This window comes from Doryrhamphus excisus, chromosome 18 (genome assembly GCF_030265055.1).
Source record: "Doryrhamphus excisus isolate RoL2022-K1 chromosome 18, RoL_Dexc_1.0, whole genome shotgun sequence".
NCBI lineage: Eukaryota > Metazoa > Chordata > Actinopteri > Syngnathiformes > Syngnathidae > Doryrhamphus > Doryrhamphus excisus.
This window is the reverse complement of record NC_080483.1, coordinates 8,812,289-8,829,710: the sequence shown is the minus strand read 5'-3', so window position 1 is coordinate 8,829,710 and position 17,422 is coordinate 8,812,289. Positions and strand designations below refer to the sequence as shown.

The following is a 17,422-nucleotide window of genomic DNA, read 5'->3' as shown; positions in this document are numbered from 1 at the left end:
GCTCACCAGAAGGTGCTCAGACTTTTACAACAAAGAACCAGAACTTTTACTGGAGAAGTAACAGGTACCTTAACACAGAACAATGAACTAACATTGTATATGGGTAACAATGGCTAAGCGATAATAACAAACAAAAAACTGTTATATGCTCAAGGCTCATGTGCTCATGATGGATACTCAAGTGGAAACATCCCTAAATGCTACATGTGATAACCATGCAATAAACTGCGCAATAATCATGCAATAAACCTGCGACTTGATCAACATGTACACAGCTGTATATAGTGTCTATAACTTGATTTGTATGACTTCGATTTTACACTTCCTCTGCCTTTGTGTGCTTTTGTGCTCTGGTGAGACTAATAAAGGCTCGTATCTTATATTTCAATGTAGTAGAGCTCCAACAATTAATAAATGATGAATTGATTATCCAATTAATCAAGAACTATTTGAATTATTTTTTTTCAAAATGTAAATATACTACGATTTCAGCCCCTTTAATTTTATTAATCATTCCTGAAAACATACCTATTAACTTTCAGTTTTAGGAAAAACAAGATAGCGTTGACTTTGGAAAACAGTGATAGAGATTTTTGTGTCTCTTCTGATATGTTGCAGACCAAACCACTAGCTGTTTGTGTTGGGTTTATATTGATTAACCTAACCGATTACTTGATTAATCGAAACAACTTTTGCATGAATCGACCAAGAAAATAATCATTCGTTGCAGCTCTACAATGTTGCACAAAATTAAAAATGAATGAATTAATTACAACTATCTTGAACAACATGAATGCAATGAAATTTTAATCGCCCCAGCATGTTATAAGGCACACACACATCTACCTCTACACACAAACCTGTAAGTCAACAACATAAGATTCTGTTGTTAAATGAGGTTAAAAAAACATTTCTTATGACACAAACCAAAAAAAAGCTCAATTTTACTCGTCAACTAACCACAGTAGCCATAGTAAGAGCAGACTTGTGGGAAACAATGTGAGGATCTTTTCCCTTTGATTCAGCCCATCAAAATGCAAGCCTATCTGCTGGCATTTTAAAAAAAAATTCTCTGAGCACTTGAGCCCTGATTTACCTCTCAACATGTAATCAGCGCTGTAGAGATTGGAAGTGTCAGATAACGATAAAACGAAGGCTTGAGCAACATTAGGGTATAACAGTGAGGATGTGGATTAACTGCATGGGAGGAAGACTAAAAACACTTAACACAACTTCTTCTTTGAACGCCACCGCAAACCTCAGCTTCATAAATGTCAAGTCTGCTGCGGGAAGTGGTAAAGTTGTCACCTTTGATAGACTTGATGTCATATTAAAGGTAATTACAGCCACAACACTGATTTTTTTTCTAAGTACAGCATTTATTTATTCGTGTGAATGACACAACCAGAGGTTACTATTTGAGGATCTTTGTTTTGTGTTTGAGTTTTGTTTTTTTTTTGTTCCCACAAGAATCACCTTTTTTTTTAGGAGTAAGTGGAAGCACCTGTGGTGTCCACTCCAAGCTGAAGGTCTGAGTAATCAGCAGGGCTGGGCGAGTATATAAGGAGCTTTTTTGGGGGGAGTGTGAGAGTCAACACCCTTAGTTGACTCTCTTGGTATTTAGTCAGAATAAACTGTGCTGTGCAGGATTTTGTGTTTTGGTTTTCCCCTGGTCCACTGATTTTCACTCTTTTATTTAACTGTTTTTTTTTTTTTGTTCTATCATTTTGATATACTTAGTGGGTGGCAGGAAGTATTAATATTCTCCTGTCACCTTTTAGATTTACATGCAGTTAAGGTCAGTTTCCCCCTTAGCAACGTTTATTTCACCAGTTTGTGTTCTACTTGGGCGGGGAAACATAACAGTATTAAAGATCTTTGTTTATGCAGAATTTACTTTTAGTAATAAATGCCCCAAGAGCCTGTTCAATGTAAGAAAAATCATCTCCCTCACTGCGTACCGAAGAATGGTACCTCATTTTGGTGCCAAATGAAGGCAGACTCAGCCAAATTCACTAATGCCGAGAGGCTTTTTAAACTTTATTTGTATCTTACGCCAACGGCTGCGCTCACTTCCAACACCGCACACACATGTTGTTGTATGGCTATGTAGTGCTGTTCACAATGGCAACATACTATTTCCACAAGAACAATCAATCATGGTCACCGTGAGTGATGTGCATTCACAAACATAGGAATTCTGAACATCAGAAGCAGATTTTTTTTGTACTGTATTTCTGTTGGTTTTTCTGACAATTTGTATATTTTATTGGTTGGGGCACCTTTTCAAAAGTACCAATTCAGCATTGGTATTGAATTAAATAAAACGATACCCACATGTATGCTCCGCTTTTGTGAGAATACGTGGACACGATACCACATCTGGCCCACCCTAGCAACTGTACATAAATCATCCTGCGTACATGATTGCAACTTCAGTGGACAGCTCTGTAAACAAGCAGGCTTTGCTACACATCATAACACGTCATTTAGTTTTCTTCAGGCAATAAGCTAATTTAGCATGATGTTGCTGTTAAATGTGTGTAAGGTTAGCACTGCAGCTCGCATAGATATGCTCATATTGCAATTGCTATATGGCATTGATTACGTTGAAGTGCAGATTTACAGTAAATATGTTTGTCCTTTGTGGATAACGAAGCATTTGTTTTGGCTGCGGAGGTTATAACACAGACACGATTTCCCCATGCTCATTTGACAATCAATAACATTTAGTCTCTGGCCTACTGTATATGCGAGAAAGAAAGTTATGGATCGAAGTACCTGCAGACCAGGGAAAAGATGTAGCACTCCGAATAAAATTATTGTCTAAGTCTAAATAGGAGTAATTTTCTTGCATTACTGTTCCTAAGTGTTGCAATATACTGTCATGCTGTTTTCTAATTAAATTCGCCCTCCAGGCCTTTGTGTTTAGAACACTTTGCTTGAACTCACAAATAACACAAACAAAACATCCACGTTGGCCTACAATATAAATTCTATTTTTTTTTTTAATTCAAAGCATTACCTCATGTTTCTTTTCCAATTAAATGTATACTCATGCCTTCAAATGCTGCTTTGTATGGATGCAGGCTGTGGCGTCTTCTCACATTCAGTCGTCATCACATCATGGGTGGTCGGCATCCAATCATATGCCAGCAAAACACTCGCAGCAAGAGACGCAGGATTAACATACTGCAGAGCTGCCAGTCATATTCACATTCAAGCCAGCGCTGTGTTGGAACCCCCGGAATATAACACATACTGTCATGCATGCATACATAATAGACATGGATAATGCTCGCGATTGTGAAGGAAATGTATAGTATATATTGCTGGAATGGGTTTGCAACCATAATCTTCTTTTTTTATAATGATACTTTGTGGCAAAAAATATATTCCACTGCCACGATTTACTGTAGCTAGTTCATGTTTCTCAGAATTTTCTTACCAGTAAAAAAAATTATGGAGAATTGTTATTGAATGACACATTACATAGATGGCTTCAAGAATGACAAGTCTTTAGAAAATTGAGCATTGCAGTTTTGGCATTCAAGCATTTCTGCCCATACCTGAGCAACAAATCATAGTTTTTGGCGCAAATCTGGAAAGCTTTTTCGGATTAAGGACATTTTACTATGAACTGCAGTTTTGCAGTTGAAAATGGTCTACTATTAAAGGTGTATGCAAACTGCATATATTCATGGACTAAATTAAGCATTTATGAATCAAGCATAAAATTGAACCAAGATACAGAGTAATAGAGTATCTGTGACTTTTGTGCATCTTCATGAAGTGTGGCCTACAGTTAGCTAAGTGCGAGCAGCAGTTTTGCAATGTAGAGAGTGGCTGACAGCAGCTCCTGTGTGAATGTTTACTGCATGTGTTAATCAAGAGATTGAAGTTCATTGTGAGTCTCTCCTTAACCATTCATTTTCTACTACTTATCCTCACAAGGGTGGTGCTGGAGCCTATCCCAGCTGTCTTCGGGCGAGAGGCAGGGTACACCCTGGACTGGTCGCCAGCCAATCACAGGGCACATATAGACAAACAACCATTCACATTCAATTTGGAGTCACCGATTAACTTAGCATGTTTTTGGAATGTGGGAGGAAACCGGAGTACCCGGAGAAAACCCACGCTTGCAATGTGGGAACATGCAAACTCCACACAGAGATGGCCGAGGGTGGAATTGAACTCGGGGCTCTCCTTAACCATAAATAGCGGCATTAGAGTAGTATTCTACATTGGCCTTTAGGTGTCAGTAACATTACCTTTTGATGAGACAATCGCCACCAGAAAGTACGCTGGCAATACTAACATGTGAGTCTATTTATGTCGTAGATGGCTATTTAGCCATTGTTCTGCCTTGGCAGATGTCTGCACTCGCCAGGTTCATATTTTTAATTATAATACTACTCTTTGCATCTTTTCGGAAGCTGTGATTGAGAAGAACGCATAGGGGATCAATGAGTTATATGACCAATACCGGACAGTAGTATTGTAGATGTTCACATTACTGAATTTCAAGTCATTCGGACAGTTGAGTTCTGTAATGTGGCCGGCCTGATGTTTCCAAATATTTTTCTAATCATTTAACATTAAAGCTGTAGATGGTCATAGAATTTTGATCTACTGATGTGATTTCAATGGTTTCTGAAGCGAGACGATGGCTTTCCCAGTGATGTGCGGGTCATTACAGTAATCCTAGGGACATAGTGACCGGGTTGTAGATGAGAAGCTGTTCTCAACTGATAAAATAAAGGTATGGATGAGGCATTGATAGAAAGCAGAGTGGGTGTGAGGGTCTATGTACAGAGCAGCACAAAGTTGTGTTTAGTTGTGTTGTATATTGCTTTTTTTTTTTTTTTTTTTTTTTTGCTTGATTGGAAAACAAGTTGAGGTCATCTGGGATGTAAACAAGGAGCGACATTCACATCGTCTTCATATTCAATGAAGAACGTAGTTCCGATTTGTAAATCCTACATCTTTTATCCATGTACATTCTGGGGTGTCCTATTCAGTAAAAACCTATCAAATCCATTCTAACATTCAGTACGATGATGCAAAGTACTCTCGAATAAAGGTACACAAAGCACATACAAAAGATTGAAAAAATAAACGCAGGTAGACTGTTAGAATTACAGGGGTTAAATTATACAGCCTATGATAACACAGCAAAACATCCAACAATGCATCAGAGAATGACAACCATGTAGTGCTAAGTAAAATCCACTTCAAATGAACATATGCCCTTAAAATGGGATTTGCCAAGGTAGAAAGGAGCGAGTGGGGTGAGATAGAAGCGCTATCAGACAATTTAGTCGTCGAGGTCAATGTTTTATTCAGTGCTACATGGCCCCTGTATGACAGTGGGTGATGTATGGGCTGTTATTATAAGAATAATAACCTGTTAACTTGTGCTGTCCAGGGATGAAACACTTTCTCATATAGCACTCACACACATGCATGCACAGGTGAGAGCAGAATGAAGATGCAAATTGGAACCCTTGAGAATAGCATGTCAGGTTGTGAAGCTTTTTTTTTCTATTTTTGGTAACTGCTCTGGCTTTGTGCAAAATGGAGCGCACATACAAATAAAACATGGGATGATTTGCACGCGACCATCCCATCGGTCAGCTCCCTCCCCTGAGGTGACTTACCACTCGTGCTGAGGCTCATCAATAACCAGTAGGGTCTTAAACTTCTTAGAGAGCGATGGAGAAGGTGCCGATTGCTCCACAAACCCTGCGGCAGATGCAGCAGTCTGCTTGACCACGTTGGTGATGGAGCTGAAGGAGCTGAAGAAGCCTGAGGAACCACCAGAAGAGGAGGAGGACTGAGTCTGTGGAGGCTGCTGAGCCTGCTGGGACGGACGCCGCTCCTGAGGTGCCGGCGAGCTAGCCGGGACCTGGGATGGAGTCGGAGCTTTGGTGGGAGATTGCACCAGGGCCGGAGAGGAGGTGATGGGGGGTCCCTGCTGGGAAGGTGATGAAGCAGTCGGGGGAGGGGGCGCAGGTGGGTCCGGCCTCTGGAGGTCTGTCATGTAGCCGTTGGGTAGGTTGGACATGAAGCTGCTGTCCGAGAGGCGGCGGCGGAGGAAGTTCATGATGGCAGTGCGGGGCTAGCTTCCTGTCTGGGTTCCTTTTTGGTTAGTTGTCGAATGAGGCAAAAGCACACACGCGTACGGGCAGGCAGGCGGAGACGGCTACGGCGAGGCAAGGTTAGAGGTTAGATGAATGACAGAGAGCATATCAGACCGATGGAGGGATGGATGGATGAAGCGATGGACTCAGCCCTATTCTCCAAAGTGTTCCTCCTGCTGAGCTTCTCACGATTTCATGTGTATGTTTGTGTGTCTGAGAGAGAGAGAGAGAGAGAGAGAGAGAGATGTGGCGTCGCCCCCTTTTGGGTGAGTGATGCTGCTCTTTCCCCCTTTCAAACTCTGGATGCTGCTGCCGCCTCCTGACTTCCTGCAAGCCGAATGCTGCTGAAGGGATGCTGCACGCTCGGCTTATCCCAGCCCCCCCCCCGCCCCCCACCACTTTCACTCTCCCTTTCCCTCCTCCCTCTTGTCATCCTCCTACATCATACACCACTCCATTGGGTGTGTATGTGTGTCGTGCTGCAGTCTGGTCGCGCTTGTGTGCCGTGTGCAACCAGTGGAAGGGGTTTCCTGCGAGCGTGCATAAGGTGGCGTACGGCAGATGGAAGCACCTTCCTCTCATTTCAGCATGAAGTAAATCCCCCCATGCCTTGTGGCCCATATCTAATATCCTGTTTGCAGCACATACAAGAGTGACACACGCAATGGCAGCAAAGCTTATATAGCGTGATGCATTCTTGCATCCTGCTTTGATTCATTTATCTCCAAGGATTAGGATTTTTCCAGAGTGACTGCAGTACTAAAAACATTGATGAAAAGGATGCCGAATCTCCGCCTGGAAGCACAGACAGCAGATATTTGTTGTGGCGTCTCTGAGTCTTAAACAAACACCCCTCTCTCTGACTCGCTCTCTCTGTTTTCATTACAGCATGAGGTGCACCCCTTTGTATCTGCACTAAGCTTGCCTATTTTTTAAGGTAAGATAATGGTACAAAAATGGAAGATGATTGCAAAAGAGCTTGGAGATTTAAACTGAAGAACACTTAAGATTATCTCTATGAAGTGGGTTATCGTATCACGCTGTACCCGCCATCATTAACCTTTTGATACAGCTCACTTCTGTTGAGGATTTTATATCAATCTGATGCAGAGCTGTAGACACTGCTTGGGATTTTTTTTTTTTACACACGAATGCAGGACTGTTTCCTGTTTAGAATCTTTCATAATCTAATTTGCATAATTTTGCCATGACGCGAAACTTGGTTTGTGTATAAATTGTCATATCTCATATTTTTCAACGTTATTTTAAAAACAGAATATGTTATTGACTTCGGGATGGTGGTTCAATTTCATGCATTGATAGAAGCACGTGCCTGCACCCTCCGACATGCATGCAGAATAAAAAAAATAACATATTTTGTGAGTCAGCGCTGATTTAAAAAAAAAAAAAAGAATGCACATCTAATATCATAACATCAAATATTTTGTTATAATGCACAACAATGCCATCTACCGCACAGATTTGTAATGACAATCTACACAGACAGTCCCATCATGATGTGTGTGTGTGTGTGTGTGTGTGTGTGTGTGTGTGTGTGTGTGTGTGTGTGTGTGTGAGAATCTTAAAAAAAAAAAAAAAAGAAAGCTAACACCAAATCTCAAATCTATTTGTGGCGGCCCAAATTTGCAGGCCACCCCAAATAAATGATCATACACGAAATATTATTTTTATCCGTTTGTGTCACTGTGACGTCGCAGGGAGAAAAAAACTCTGAAACTGATCTGAAACTTTGGCATCACACGAGAATACAACATTCTAACAACATTTATAGGTCAGAAAAGTGGAAAAAGCATCATAGGTCCCCGAGCTTATTGATGAGTAAATGCATGATAAACACTTTTGCACTATTCGGAAATTCGGAGCAGAGTTACAATGCATACAAATGAAGTATTTTAGCACATGAGTAGGACAGCACTTATGTCACAGAGAATTGTCATCTTTCCTGCATCACTGAAGTACCAATTTGATAACCTGGATTGTTAGCCCTATGTCAAATAGTCATATATACCCCCTCTGGCACAAACCAACACCACATGTAGATTGCAGACCTGTGCCAAACATTGCATATTTTATGATACATCTTTTGGACGAGATGGCTTGATTTCCATGCAGCAAAACACATTGAATGACGTGTTAAAGTATAATCATAATCTCAGCCCTAGGAATAAAAACACCATTCAAAGCCCATTATTCCTTTTGAAAGGTCTCGCTAATGATGACTGATGCCCTACTCTGACAGCCGACACGACTGTAAATCACTGTGGAGAACAGCAGAATTAAATCATACAAAATTACAGATTTGACAGAGCCCTTATTCTCACTCTTCGTGCAGGTTTGCACATTCGAAGCGAGTCACGACGAGCCTAGGAGAGCGCCCCCCGGCGGGTGCTTACTGAAGCGTGAGAGAGCGGGAGTGAGTCACCGTGCTGCCATGTGAACTGAAACGACATCCTGAGCTCCTCTTGGCCTACATCTTGCATGGCACACATAAACGCAGAGCACCATTTTCCAAACCGAGACGTTATATAATATGTATGTGCATGACCACAGTTGGCCATCATAGCAAAACATAGCCTGACTTTAGCACTACAATGGTGCAGATAGAGCTAATTTAACACGGTTTATTGCTGCAGTGGTACAATGACATAATACTGAGCATTATTTAAACAGATACAGGCCTTGCTTTGGACTTCATTAGCCCGTATAAACAGAGGAAACAACAGCACATCCCTAAATATACGACAGTAAAATGCATCCATCATTAGGGGGATCTGCAAAAGCACGTAGGACATGAAGGAGGAAGATGCAAAGATTAAAGTGGATGCTTCCATCTTCCCAGAGGGGTGTAGAGCATCTGTGCAGCCACAGAAATGTGTGTGTGGTTAATGGTGCCATGTCTTTTGATGTTCCATCACAAGGCACCAAGACAGCAATAGTAATCTCCATGGCAACGGCCGCACAATAGCTGCAAGGATTCTTGTAGTTACAAGCATGTACGTGGGTATTTTTTGCCATGTAAAATTAATATCAAAATAATACTTAGGGAACATTCACACTATGAAATTTGTACTAAGCAGCCATAACGATTTGAAAAAATGAACCAATGAATTGATTCCTCACAGTCAATAAATGACATTTAGTCATATCTATTGTCAATTGGAAACAAAACACCACTAATCTACAGCATGGAAACCATCAAAACAAAACATTCAGGTTAACTAGCTTCAATTTGGCTTTTCCGCGATCCCATACAGGGTAAAAAAAAATGTTTGCTGCTCTACTGGTACATCACTGATTACCAAAGCACTTGTACACAGTGATGCAGCTCATTATTAGTCATTAGTATTCACTGACCTTATCAATATTCATTTGTTGGGGAAGATTGGCTATTGGCGCTTGGCAAGAAGGCGGCGTCATCCTTGGCATGTAGTGGACTGCAGATGCATGGTAAACTGTCATGAAGGAACAGTGAATATTCATTAGTAAATAAAATAAATCAGCAAATGTACAAGCTGTCATTGTTTTTATTCTACTGAAATGTACACAAAACCTACCTGTGAGGTTTTGGTGGTGCGCTGGACAAAATAACCACTGCGTAGGGTGTGCCACCCTGCGCTGCAGCATAAAATTTGAGGGATATTTTGCCCTGAATGGTATTTTTGGTGTTATAAAAATGTATGTTCCTGTACATTGTATATGCTGTTCATATCAATGCTCTTATTTCATACAATGGTCAATATATCGGCTGTCGGTTGTTGTCCATGCGCACCCTGACCTCCATTACGTAAAAATACTTATTATTGCTATTATTTTATGATACGTTTTTTATGTTACCTTGTCTTCAGCTGTGTTGTCATTCGTATAATTTTCCTTTTATTTTGTAATTGCAATGTTTAATAGCAAACTGGATGTGTACATGTATTATACTGTATCTCAACCTCTTCTTGCTTTGAGCACATAGACTATGCCCTATGTATCACACACACATTACTTACGGTTGTTGTCAGCTATTGACAGCGAGTTGTCCAAGGCTATCATAGAAAGTATAGCCTCTTATAACAAAAAGAAATAACTGCAAATTGTCCATCGCCTCTCTTGAGACTGCTTTTGTGTGCGTCTGTGTGTGCATGCTGCTGATAGGTATGTGAATACCAGACTGAAAGCATCGCTTACTGTGTGGTAGTTCACCTAGCTACCAACACACTGTATAAGGGCACTCGTTTTTGAGCATACACAACCAGAAAGCCCTGTTATTCCTTTTTTTAACAGTAAAGAAATACATGTATTTTATGCTAACTGAGAACACAAAGTAAAGTCAAATCGTTTAGTTATAGAAAACTGGCTTTCAAATAATTAGCATTTGTAGGTCAACAGGTGAATAAGGTGAAACGCTAACGAATTACGAAACGGAGGAGTACCAAAAAGTACCAAAATTGTCACAAGGGCTCAGTGATATTTCTACTTCAAAGCCGCCATCTACCGTCAAAATTAATATACTGCATTTGTGAAGCACCGTTTGTGCTATCTATCGTAAACATTGACGTAAAACATTTCCACCATACATCACCAAAGTTATTTACTGAGGACTACAATAATAATGAATTCGATTACAGCGATCTTCGGTGTGTTGCACTCATTTTCCCATGATCCCCTTCGTCCACGGAACTGACGTTTAATTTACGCGACTCTGGCGGTAGAGGGAAATTATACCCATGGTCATAGTTCAATATAAAAACATACATGTTAAACGCTAACGCGTGTCTGGTTATATTAGAATGAAATCCGAAATGTTACCTTTACTTTTTCGGCTGCAGGTTTAATATCCCACACCTAGATTTGGCTGCCTTGCCGATATAAAACTTATGTTTTCGATAAGGGAGCGAATCGATGTTTGGACAACATGACTCTACCGGCTTTGCACAACACCGGCGTGCTTTACAGGCGGATTTTGTCGCATTTCCCTCAGGATATTAGTCTAGCTTTTGCATACGGATCTGGCGTTTTCAAACAACATGGGACCAGCCAAGGTCAAATGGAGGTAACATGTAACACCTGTCCACATTTGCAAACAGAGCAAACTAATATACACAACTAAAGTAGTGCTCCGGTGATACCAAAACCTTCATGCAAAATCATGCTTACCTTAACTTTCATCACTGTGTTGTGCATACAGAAAAATATGCTGGACTTTGTATTTGCGGTGGATGACCCTGTCACTTGGCACACCTTGAATCTTCTGCAGAACCGTAAACATTACTCCATCCTTAAACTACTTGGACCTACAATGATCAGCTCCATACAGAGTGAATATGGAGCTGCTGTATACTACAACACGCTGGTGCCAGTAGACGGCAAGGTTAAACAAAACACAAGAATCCCTCTTGTTTATGTTACATTTTCCAAAGATGAAACATGCGTTTTTTTCACCCCCTAGATCATCAAGTATGGTGTGATAAGTACAGAGTCGCTGATTGATGACCTCATGCACTGGAAAACCATGTATGTGGCAGGACGTCTTCACAAACCAGTCAGTATCTGTTTCTTTGAATTCCTGCAGACTATCTAGCCATGATTGTACACATGTCAATGTTTCCCACAGGACACATCCACACATCTGTTTTTGGTGGCATTAAGTTGGGGAGGAGGAGTGATGTAATATTATTATTGTCTCATTTGCATGCTAATTGCCTTTAGCATGTAATTGCAATGTACTCTGTAGGCTAGGGGAATGATGTTGTTGGACATGGAAACACTACATGGAAAGCACTACAAATGAACTTACTTCGTTTTACTGTTTTTTCTGTTAGAAAACCCAATTATTTTAATTTTTAACCAGTCCAGGGTGTACCCCGCCTCTTGCCTAAAGACAGCTGGGATAGGCTCCAGCATGCCTGCAACCCTTGTGAGGATAAGCGGTACAGAAGATAGATGGATCTATTTGATTCATTTATATATTTTTTTCATTGCGAATTAAGATTTCACACTTGTTCGTTGGTCCTTGAATGCACCACTGTTATGTGCTGTGGGACATACGTAAATGTCACACTATTACCTAATGTTCTCTGACACTACTATAGCTTAATAAATACACAAAATAAAAAACTGCAGTGTGGATGAGTGGTTAGTGCGCAGGCCATACAGCTATGAGACCCTAGTTCAATTCACCTCTCGTGCATCTCTGTGAGGAGTTTGTATGTTGTTTGTATGTATCCCTGTGCGTGGGTATTTTAATGCATGTTTTTGTTATGTGGGAGGAAACGGGTTCTCAGGTTTCCTCCCACATTGTTAGGTTAATGTGTTAATATTGGGTGACTGCATGGTGTGAGTGGTTCGTGCGCAGGCCGCTACCTGGGTTCGATGCGCCGCTCGGGTATCTCTGTCTGAAGTTTTCATGTTCTGCGTGGGTTTTCTCCCGATACTCCGGTTTCCTCCCACATTCCAAAAACATGCTAGGTTAATTGGTGACTCCAATTTGTCCATAGGTGTGAATGGTTGTTTTGTCTATATGTGCCCTGTGATTGACCAGTCCAGGGTGTACCCTGCCTCTCGACCAAAGACAGCTGGGATAGGCTCCAGCATGGCTGCGACCCTGGTGAGGTTAAGCAGTACAGAAAATGGATGAATGGACTTTCCTCATCCAGTCCGGCGTGAGCTGCGTGTTTTACTGGGACACCTAGTGGCCAGTGTAGCATACTATTCCTGAATGTCTTGAAACTGTATTTGTATTTTAGTTCAATTAGTCATTTTGTACTTGAAAATTCTTAATTTAGGACAAGAACATGTAAAAGTTGTTTAATATGCACATGTTTTCACTAATAGGCTGTAGTCTACAATGAAACAGCAGTAATTGATTATTTTTTTGTATTTAAAACAGAGTGAGGGAGCCATAAGTTTGAACCACAAAGTTCATGCATATGTTATGTTCTCCTCTACAGGTGAAGATGCTGTTGCAGAATGAGAATGGAAAGCTCCGTGCTGCTCTTGTGGCCAACCTAAAGAGTGCTGTGACAGCCTCATTTCTTATGCTTCCTGAGAGTTTCAGCGAGGAGGAACTTTTTCTGCAGATAGCTGGTCTTTCTTACGCTGGTAAAGAATCTTCACAGTGTTCCAGATAATCTGCATAGCTGCAAGAGTTAGACTACGATAAAGATTCATTAAGTTTTATTAATGATCAAATTGAGAAGCAATTAATTTGTCCAGTAATAATGCAACCCTTACAAACACATTAAACTGACAGATGAAGCAGCTGCAGCTGTTGCCTTGTGTTTGCCCGCTTTAACTCCTCAGAATTGCAATCCATCAAGGAAAACATTTGGTCTGGTCCTCTCAAGGTGATTTCAGGATGGTGATTGGAGAGGATAAATCCAAGGTGGCCAATATTGTCAAAGACAACACTGAACGCTTCCGGATTCTGTATAGTAACATCTTACGCGATTGTCCGCAAGTGGTCTACAAACCCCAACAAGGAAAACTGGAGGTAAAATAAAGACTATTGGACTATTGACCAAAACCATTGAAGTGTTTTTCAGGTCTTGACTGTTTCTCCAGGTAGACAAAAGCCCAGAGGGCCAGTTCACGCAGTTGATGGCGCTTCCTCGCACCTTGCAGCAAAGGATCACCAAGCTGGTTGATCCTCCAGGGAAGAACCGAGACGTGGAGGAGATTCTTCTGCAAGTGGCTCAGGACCCAGACTGTGGAACTGTTGTACAGCAAGGTGACTGGGACACTCTTTGTCATTGTTTATTATATAGACTTGTTTTGTGTGTTTCCGACTTGCATTCTACCTAAACGCCAGCAGGAGACACTAACCATACACGTTATGTTCCTCAGGTATCTCCTCTATTGTGAAATCCTCCAGTATAACACAAAGTATCAAAGGCATTGCAACAGCCGGTAAGCTTATTTAATTGCACATTTGATGCTTTTAAATGATATTTGTTGATACTCAATGTGTTCTTCCTCCCCGTACAGGCTTGTGGAAGACAGTGTCTTATAGCTCCAAAAAACTGATCAAGATGTGGAGGGGCTGGAGGAGGAAACTGTCCGTTTCACAGACGTCCTGATCCAGGAGAAAAAAAAGCCATTAGCCCTAAGGCAGGGGTCGGCAACCTTTAGCATCAAAAAAGCAATTTGTCCTCCTCCTTCCTGTAAAAGAAAAAAAAAGTCTGAAGCTGCAAAAAATTACACAGCTTATGCATGTGTCATAAGTGTAAAACAACAGAAGAATTCAACAAATACAAGTGCAGTCAGCATGAGTAGGCCACCTCTGAAATCTTTTAAACACAGCCTTTTTCAGTGGTACTCGTATTTGTTTTAAATGAAAACAAAATGTTGCCAACTTTAACATGAAAGTCCAGATTTTACATTAGTAGTGTTTGCTCAATGGCATTTACTGTATGCCTGCACTGAATTGCAATAACCATTCTATTGGACCTGTCAATGACCGGCATTCTTTCATTTTGTCACTCATTTAACCTTTTTCATTCAGAGAAATCGATGGTCTGATATTTTTATGAGTGATTCTTCCATGTATTATTCCATACTATGCTCTCCTTGATTACATATTTTTATATTGATGTGCAGTAACTTTCTTCAGACACCCTCACCTTTTTTATCGCCAGTGAGACTCACTGCATACACTCGCCTACCTCCTGTTCCCTTGCTCACTCATCCAGTCAGAACGCAGTCTAGATGCATTCATGGACCTGCAGTGAGTGCGATATTTCACATTATAAAAAAAAAAATGCACAGCTCCATGAAGGGAGCCGCAACAATAAGGCTGAAGAGCTGCATTCACGGGTTGCCGACCCCTGCTAAGAGAGACATCTGAAAAGATGTGAATATGACTCAGAGGATCAATACTTTCAATACCTTTATTTAAATCCAGAAATTTAACTCGAAACATTTTGTGAATGGTGTAAAACAAAGTTTTTTGTTTCATTATAACTGTCAACATGTGGGCTTTTCTCTTCACTTGCTCTATTTTCCCCCATTTTCTTACAATGTTCCACAGGCCAATAAAAAATATAATATATACAGTATATGTTTTGTGCAAACATTGGCAGCAGATATATTGTTAAAAGCTTTACCTGAGTACTACGATGTGCACAACAATTACACTCTCGGGAGGATGTGACGTAATACTCATTTGTATAATTTATTCTGATATCATTACGCTGGCGGCTGAGCCAATCAGCGTGCGTCACTTTCACCACCTGCTAGCAACTGAATTCCATCATTCCAGGCATTCCTGCCTCCTTCTTCCTCCTCCTCCTTTTCCTCGTTTACAACCAAGTTTGTTCCGACAGCTCAGCTACTATTGTCCTGGCTCATACGGAACGGATTAATCCTTGTATTTTTGTGGAATATCTACTTCCCCCCTCCCCCGGCACTCCTATTTGTCTGCGTGTGGACGTTGTACTAGTGGAAGCTACCAAAGTGGCGCTTAAAGGAGGTATGTACGTCTCAAAACAAAACAAAACTTGAGATTTTACATACTTGTGGCTTCAGCTTCATTTTTTTTAAGCATGAGAGCTATATTTAATTACATTTTAAACGAAATAGGAGGGGGATAAAGTAATTAATTGGCCCCATATTACGATTTAATTGTCGCAATAAAGTGGTAGTGGCCACAATGTAAAGGTAGCATGTAGCAAACGTTGTTTACATGCAACAAACTGCTAAATTAAGAACCGTGTTTCCTCATTTTAAAATATCAGCCAACAAATTTCAGACATACATGTTGTAGAGTCGCTTTCGTTTTCAAAGTTAAGATGCGGGCGTCTCGCTGCCCACCACGTTGTTGTCGTTTGTTTGTATTTTAGACAGTAAGAATGTTTTTCCGTTTCTCCATGTGATCCGTTTGTTCCTGGAGAAATGAGGATAAAATATGTTAAGAATGCAGTGAGAAGGACGGAGTCATTTTTCTCCACAAATACCTCGCATAGCTTTGGAAGACTTGAAGGCTGTACATTGGAGGACACAAAAATGCTCCAAATAGTAGAGGTGGCGGTGATCGATCCAAATATCGATATTATCGATACCACGGTAGTATCTACGGTGGCCGACGGAGGCAAACGCGTAGCAACGACCAGAACGGTCCAAACACAGCAATGACCCAAAACCACACAGACACCAAAAGCACATGCACCAAGAAATGCAAGCACTGCAATCACATAATAAAAATAAAGAAAAAAATGCGGCAAATGCAAAAAAAAAACACACACATGCATGACAAGAGAGAAATGAAAAATGCTTTAAGATTTGCTCTGACCTTGCAACATTTTCAGGGTTGTTAGAGCTGAGGGATATCCGTCTTCAATCGTCTAAGACACAGAATTGTACAGAGCAACCAGTATTTCCTTCAGGACTGCAATCTATGTATGGCAGTGGTGGGTTGGCAAAATTATATAATTGTCACGTTTGTATAACTGGCATAGTCGCAAAAGGTGAGTAAAAAAACATGAAAAGCAACACTATTATGTTTACAACTAGTACGGTTGTGAACATCAAACCAATGCTACAACCGGTTTGACAAGAGAGGCTTTGTTGTTGTTTTTGTTTTGTTTGTTTTTTTTACCTTGGTTACTGCTTACCTTAAGGTGATTGTTAAACATTCAAATATATTATACTGTATATTCAAGCCATTCAAACGGAAGGATCCCAACAACTGGAAGAAAAGAAAAGTAGGATAATTACTTATCTATTTATCAGTGCTTATGTGAAGCTTATATCAAAATGTGACTGCAAAATACACATTTTGACCAAGAATTACTATAAATTAACTAACAAATTAAAATATTAAGTCAGTTTACCTTGTTTGAAAAATGTTTGAAAAACTGCCACTCTTCACTTGATTTGTTATCAGTTGTATGTACATTACCAGCTACTGTCATTTCCATACGGAAATGTCGTTCTGGGTGCCCGGAAATTTTATTTTTTCAGGATGGTTTCCAGAGTGGGAATATCGTATAGACGGCCAAACCACTGTTTTTCAGAAACGATAATGTCACCTATCCATCGCCATCATGTGACCAGAAGTGAGCTTTGACGACAAGCCAACATAATGTCCGAATATTTCGACAAAATGATTTAGATAATTAATTCCACTTTGTGTTAAGTCTAGATTAGCCTTGGAAACTGTAAGGCGATGATGGACTTATGCACATTTGTTGTTTAAAGTGGTTCTGCCTGGGTGTGTGTTTCCAGTGCCACACGTTAGTGATCTGTTCCCATCGGGATTCAACTATTTACCAATC

General features: G+C 40.6%; 3 protein-coding genes and 2 long non-coding RNA genes across 9 annotated transcripts in view; 2 read left to right on the top strand and 3 right to left on the bottom strand.

The window, feature by feature from the left end:
* The window catches only part of syn2b (synapsin IIb), a 60,546-nt gene extending 54,050 nt beyond the window's left edge, over positions 1-6,496 (bottom strand). For both annotated transcript variants that reach the window (XM_058055548.1, XM_058055549.1), the window contains exon 1: positions 5,661-6,496. In XM_058055548.1, coding sequence (XP_057911531.1) covers positions 5,661-6,106 — 446 coding nt within the window. In that variant the 5' untranslated portion in view covers positions 6,107-6,496. The remainder of the gene's footprint in view (positions 1-5,660) is intronic.
* Positions 6,497-7,667: 1,171 nt separating this feature from the next.
* Positions 7,668-11,598, bottom strand: LOC131106471 (uncharacterized). 2 transcript variants are annotated; one of them, XR_009120084.1, is made up of 3 exons: positions 11,307-11,598; positions 9,519-9,616; positions 7,668-9,129 (listed from the first exon to the last, which is right to left on the bottom strand). It is a non-coding gene; the product is annotated as an uncharacterized LOC131106471 (long non-coding RNA). The 2 variants fall into 2 exon arrangements; XR_009120085.1 differs by lacking the exon at positions 11,307-11,598 and adding an exon at positions 9,719-10,727.
* On the top strand, positions 10,841-15,200 carry tamm41 (TAM41 mitochondrial translocator assembly and maintenance homolog). Of its 2 annotated transcripts, XM_058055554.1 has the most exons (8): positions 10,841-11,202; positions 11,338-11,520; positions 11,599-11,691; positions 13,100-13,250; positions 13,496-13,641; positions 13,713-13,878; positions 13,995-14,057; positions 14,136-15,200. In XM_058055554.1, exons 1-8 carry the CDS (start codon positions 11,065-11,067, stop codon positions 14,225-14,227), a joined length of 1,032 nt encoding a protein of 343 aa, XP_057911537.1. In that variant the 5' UTR covers positions 10,841-11,064; the 3' UTR covers positions 14,228-15,200. The 2 variants fall into 2 exon arrangements, 1 of the variants encoding a protein (XP_057911537.1); XR_009120082.1 differs by lacking the exon at positions 14,136-15,200 and having other exon boundaries at positions 13,717-13,878.
* LOC131106470 (uncharacterized) lies at positions 13,321-16,222 on the bottom strand. Its single transcript, XR_009120083.1, has 4 exons — positions 16,103-16,222; positions 15,904-16,032; positions 14,771-14,869; positions 13,321-14,309 (listed from the first exon to the last, which is right to left on the bottom strand). It is a non-coding gene; the product is annotated as an uncharacterized LOC131106470 (long non-coding RNA).
* Positions 15,364-17,422, top strand: part of vgll4b (vestigial-like family member 4b) — a 29,084-nt gene continuing 27,025 nt past the window's right edge. For both annotated transcript variants that reach the window (XM_058055557.1, XM_058055556.1), the window contains exon 1: positions 15,364-15,618. The gene's annotated coding sequence lies outside the window, so the exon portion shown is untranslated. The remainder of the gene's footprint in view (positions 15,619-17,422) is intronic.